At 41.5% G+C, this 6,000-nt stretch overlaps 1 protein-coding gene across 1 annotated transcript; it reads left to right on the top strand.

Annotated features, from left to right (window-relative positions):
* Positions 1-383: 383 nt before the first annotated feature.
* LOC139167196 (thyroid hormone-inducible hepatic protein-like) lies at positions 384-2,654 on the top strand. The gene is made up of 2 exons (XM_070751623.1): positions 384-912; positions 2,215-2,654. Exon 1 carries the CDS (start codon positions 491-493, stop codon positions 887-889), a length of 399 nt encoding a protein of 132 aa, XP_070607724.1. The 5' UTR covers positions 384-490; the 3' UTR covers positions 890-912; positions 2,215-2,654.
* The last annotated feature ends 3,346 nt before the right edge of the window (positions 2,655-6,000 follow it).

Here is a 6,000-nt window from a genome sequence, read left to right as displayed (position 1 = left end):
CCATGAGCATTGAGGTCCCCTATCACCATGCATGATTTTTGTGTCCTTTTTGGAGACTCCGTGTTCATAAGGCTCCTGTTGAAGTCCTTCGGTGTTTCTCAACCTTAAAAGTTTTCCATTGGGCCTTTTCCAATCAGCCCGACTGTCAACCATGGCCCCACAGGTCCCCTGAGGGTGTGTGTGTGTCAAATCTCTGGGAGAAGGCCAATTTGGAAGTCTGACAACGTGTCAATAAACCCAACACTGCCAACTGCAGAGTTAAGGTCCATGTGGAGAACAAACAGATTGGCTGGAAAACGAGGTGTGTCCTTTGATGGAACGAGGCGTGTCCAACGATCAGACCCCGTTGGCATCTCGATCACGCCGACGGGGTCTGATTTTCCTCCCAAGCTTCGCCCATAAATGGTCCTCCACACACTGTCCCAAGCCTCATCCACCCTTCACTCCTTGCCGGTCTCCCAGCTTGGTGGACAAACAAAAGGACTTTGAGATGCCTGCTGACTTCCAACTCCCAGAAATTCTCTGTCCTTCAGCCATGGAGAAGTACGTCTCGGCTATCCAGAAGATGGAACAGACGGTGATGTTCCCCAGCCTCCTCCGCGAGGTCTCCTTAGAAGACGACTTCGGGGCCGACAAAGACTTGTTTGAGCATTTTATGCTGCTGAAATCCGGCAAGGGAATGTTGGAAAGCAGTAGGGCCTTGTCTACGAGGGAAGAAACGCTACCTGTGGTTCCAGAGGCGAAGGAGAAGATCGATAAGGAGAGCCTGGAAGACAACTTTTACTACCACTTGTCCAGTCTGTACCGTATCCTCCATCACTTGACCCAACGAGCCCAAGCAGTCACTGCCAAATACAACGAAATTATGGAACGGATGAACCGCAGCTAAGTTGTGGAGGCAAGCAGTCAAAGGTAAGGTAATAATAATGATGATGATTTTAATAATAATAATAATAATTTTAACAACAACAGAGTTGGAAGGGAGCTTGGAGGTCTTCTAGTCCAACCCCTGCTTGGGCAGGAAACTCTACACTACTTCAGACAGATGGTTATCCAACATCTTCTTAAAAACTTCCAGTGTTGGAGCATTCACAATAATTGGAAATAATTGCAATTGTTTAGATCTGTCTAGCCTAATTCAAAACCATCCCCAGCAATTTACGTTTGCTATATTATTTCACTTAAGCTTTTTGTTTGATCTTCTTTTCTCTTTCTTTTTCCTTTCCTTCTTTTTTCTCTCACCTTTCCTTCTTTCCTCCCTATCTCTTTCCCAACTCCTCCTTCCCTCCTCCCTTCCCTCCCATTCTTCCTTTCTTTTCCTCCTTTCCTTCCTTTTCCTTCCTTCCCTCCCATTCTTCCTTCCTTTCATTCTCTTTCCAACATTCCTTCCTTCCTTCTTTTCTTTCTTTCCTTCACTTTCCATTCTTCCTTCTTTCCTTCCTTCCTTCCTTCTCCTTCCTTCCTTCCTTCCTCTTCCTTCCTTCCTTCCTTTCATTCTTCCTTCCCTTCCCTCCTTCCTTCCTTTCATTCTCTTTCCAACATTCCTTCCTTCTTTTCTTTCTTTCCTTCACTTTCCATTCTTCCTTCTTTCCTTGCTTCCTTCCTTTCCTTCCCTCCATCTTTCCTCACTCCCCTTCCTTCCTTCCATCCCTCCTTTCTTCCTTCCATATTTCCTCCCTTCCCTTCCCTTTCTTTCCTCCTACTTCCTACTTTCCTTCTTTCCCTCCTTCCTTCCCTCCCTCCCTCCCTTTCCTTCCTTCCCTCCTTCCCTCCTTCCTTCTTTCCTTCCCTCCTTCCTTCCTTCCTTCCTCTCCTTTCTTTCTTCCATACTTCCTCCCTCCCTCCCTCTTTTTCTCTCTCTACTGGTATTCTCACAAAGACCATATAATCTGACATGCTGCCCATATACAGAGCTTCCTGTGGTGTATGAACCCTGCCACCGTGCAAGAAATCACACCAAAACATGGTTAACCTCACTACACTTAGAATACGTCCTCGCAATCATGATTTAATCCCTAATTATCAGCACCCTCATTTCAAATACATGTAGGGGAAGACTGGGCAGGAGTGAACAGAGTAGGAAAACATCCCTAGCATTTTGCACCCTGATTTGCTACTTAAAGAAACTCGGATATCCTTGAAGACCCGCTAGGACTTCATGCTCTCTGGTAGAGATTGCTGACAAACCTTTTTTTTTTCTGATTTATTTCATAGGTTTGCTCTGCTTTTGTTGCCTGAAAACCACCGAAGCCTTCTCAAAAACTGCTCCATAGAACATTTTTACGGAGCCACCAACCTCTACGATTTCCAGAAAAAGTTTTAAGGCTTTGCTCCAAGCGAATGACAGAACTTCGTCGCCAGCGAACCGTGTCTTGAAATACCCCAAAAACATTAAAAAATATATATTTATGGTTATGAACTTACTTCGAGGGGAAAAAAAGAAGATTAAGTTATTATTCACAGATGAAATATTCCGGGTTTGTGTACCTTTTGAATCAGCCCAGGCACCCTATCAGGGTGGGGCTGAACTTAACCACTGTTTGAAAATCATTTTCAAAATGATATTTATGCTACTACTGTACTTCTTTTTTTTTTTGTACGTAATTTAACAGGAGTTTATTAATGTGAATAAAAAACTACATGGGTAAAATTCATTCCTGATATTGGCTCGTGCTTTTTATTTTTCCCAGAGTTCAGTGTTTTGCCTGGTTGCAAAATTTGCAAATTAGCTAATATCTACAAAGGTTGTTTATTTTTTTAAACTTGTAGAGAAAAATCTCTTTCAACTCCTACTTGGCTTTCCGATGACTTCCAAATAGACAAATCCAAAAACGGGGCATGCAGAGGCCTCAGGAGCAGTAGCGAAATCCATTTTTACTACTAGTTTACTACTGGTTTACTACTAGTTCTGTGGGTGTGGCGTAGCTTGGTGGGCATGGCAGGGGAAGGATACTGCAAAATCCCCATTTCCTCCCAATCAGCTGGGACTCGGGAGGCAGAGGAAAGATGGGGGGGGGGCAGTCAGAGGAGTAGTTATTTGCCGGTTCTCTGAACTACTCAAAAGTTCTGCTACCGGTTCTCCAGAACCTGTTGGAACCTACTGGATTTTACCCCTGCTCAGGAGGCCAAAACCAAGCCTGTTTGGGGGTGGCAGAATGGTTTTGGAGGCTGAGGAGGCCAAAAGAGGCGATAGATAGAGAAGGAGGGACGGAGGGCGTATACACACGCACACACACACACACACATACACACAAGTCCCTCAACCCCCCAGGCAGCCACATTCCTTCACTAACTTTCCACCCCCCAGGAATATAATAAATTAAAGTTTAATTTGTGTATTGTTTGATATTGCTAAATTGGCCATTTCCACTGACTCACATGATTAGTAGCAGGTTGCTACCGATACGGGCCACACTAGATCTCCAGTCAGTGATGGGTTACCAAAATTTTTACTACCACACTTATTTATTTATTTATTCTTTGTCCAATATACAATACATATGGAATGAAATAGACATTAAGTAGTATATATAGGGATAGTAAGTAAAAAAGAAGAGGAGTGGATGAGAAGGAGAGAATATAAAGGATATATGAGAAAAGGAAAGGTAATTGGACAGGGGACGTTAGGCACATCAGTGCACTTATGGCGTGGCGTATGCATTTTGTTTCAACATCTTTCAGTGCAAATTAAATATAAACCTGGAGGAATTGAACTTATTGATAACCCTCAATCTGTCAAAGACCTTGGAGTAATCATATCCAATGACCTAAGTCCTACAGCCCACTGCAACAGCATTGCCAAAAAGGCTTTAAGAGTTGTTAACCTAATCCTTCGCAGCTTTATTTATTTATTTGTTTGTTTGTTTGTTTGTTTGTCCAATACACAAATACATAGGCAGAAAAATAGACATGTGGTAATATATATAAGGGTAAAAGTGAACTTAGAGGAGAGGATATATGAAAGGAAGAGAATATATAAGATAGATGAGCTGTATTCAAGGATGGGTCTGGCAAAAGTTTTGTAGGCTCTTGTGAGTAGTGTGAGATTGCCTGAGCAGAAGCTGCGTAGGATCAGGTTAACAACTCTAGAAGCTTTTTGGGCTTCTTCTCTGGTAATTGTGAACTGCTAACAAGAGCTTACAAAACATTTGTCAGACCAATCCTAGAATACAGCTCGCCTGTATGGAACCCACATTGCATATCTGTCGTCAACATAATTGAGAGGGTCCAGAAATATTTCACAAGAAGAGTCCTTCACTCCTCTTCTCACAACAAAACACCTTACTCCGCCAGACTTGAAATTCTTGGTTTAGAAGTTTTAAAGAAGATGTTGGACAAACGTTTATCAGAAGTGGTGTAGGGTTTAAGAACCTGCTGAATCAGGCCAAAGCCCATTGAGTCCAGCATTCTGTGTCACACAGTGGCCCAACAATTGTACATGGGGATCTTGAGAAGGTAAAACTCTCCCTTTCCTTCGACCCCCAACAAATTGTTTCCTGCCCGAGCAGGGGGTTAGACTAGAAGACCTCCAAGGTCCCTTCCAACTTATTATTATTTTATCCACAAAAACTAGTAATACACAGCAAACGAGATTGATATGCTGGATTCTGTATCACAATATCACAAGCTGAACACTTTCCAAGCGGCCGGACGCTATGACTGTGTGATGTATTTTCATATGATGCGCGCAGATCCAAGTACAGTGTCCTTTTACAGCTGACAGATCATGATTTTGTCAATGTTTGTTGTTTTCAATGTTTCAAATGCTTGTTGTGAGCCGCCCCGAGTCTTCGGAGAGGGGCGGCATACAAATCTAATAAATCTTACAAATCTTATTGTTGTTGTTGTTGTTGTTGTTGTTGTTGTTGTTATTACCCTACACCACTTCCAAACCAATGGTTATACATCTTCTTAAAAACTTCCAACATTGGAGCATTCGCAACTTTTGATATTGTTTTATTTTGCTGTAAGCCACCCTGAGTCTCTCTCGAGTGGGTGCCATATCAATGCCGGTCAATGACTACTTCAGCTTCAACCGCAACAACACAAGAGCACGCAACAGATTCAAACTTAATATTAACCGCTCCAAACTTGACTGTAAAAAATATGACTTTAACAATCGAGTTGTCAAAGCGTGGAACTCATTATCGGACTCAATAGTGTCAACCCTTAACCCAAAACATTTCTCCCTTAGACTATCCACGATTGACCTCTCCAGGTTCCTAAGAGGTCAGTAAGGGGTGTACATAAGTGCACTAGTGTGCCTTTCGTCCCCTGTCCAATTGTCTTTCCTTTATCTCATATATCATATATCTTTTCTTCCTTTCATATATCTTCTCCTCTATTTTTACATCTTTTCTCTATATATATTACTTCATGTCTATTCTCTTCCATATAGAAACATAGAAGACTGATGGCAGAAAAAGACCTCATGGTCCATCTAGTCTGCCCTTATACTATTTTTTTGTATTTTATCTTAGGATGGATATATGTTTATCCCAGGAATGTTTAAATTCAGTTCCTGTGGATTTACCAACCACATCTGCTGGAAGTTTGTTCCAAGGATCTACTACTCTTTCAGTGAAATAATATTTTCTCACGTTGCTTTTGATCTTTCCCCCAACTAACTTCAGATTGTGTCCCCTTGTTCTTGTGTTCACTTTCCTATTAAAAACACTTCCCTCCTGGACCTTATTTAACCCTTTAACATATTTAAATGTTTTGATCGTGTCCCCCTTTTCCTTCTCTCCTCCAGACTATACAGATTGAGTTCATGAAGTCTTTCCTGATACGTTTTATGCTTAAGACCTTCCACCATTTTTGTAGCCCGTCTTTGGACCCGTTCAATTTTGTCAATATCTTTTTGTAGGCGAGGTCTCCAGAACTGAACACATATTTATTGTGTATTGGACAAATGAATAAATGAATAAAAATAAAATAAAATAAAATAAAATAAATAAAATAAAAATCCAATAAATAAATAAAATAAATAATAAATGT

This window comes from Erythrolamprus reginae, chromosome 4 (assembly GCF_031021105.1).
Source record: "Erythrolamprus reginae isolate rEryReg1 chromosome 4, rEryReg1.hap1, whole genome shotgun sequence".
In the NCBI taxonomy this organism is placed as follows: domain Eukaryota; kingdom Metazoa; phylum Chordata; class Lepidosauria; order Squamata; family Dipsadidae; genus Erythrolamprus; species Erythrolamprus reginae.
The sequence above is the reverse complement of the archived record's forward strand: the minus strand, read 5'-3'. Positions and strand labels throughout refer to the sequence as shown.

Bases quoted from the DNA above. Each gene is read 5' to 3' on its own strand.
- LOC139167196 (XM_070751623.1), top strand. From the start codon at position 491: ATGCCTGCTGACTTCCAACTCCCAGAAATTCTCTGTCCTTCAGCCATG.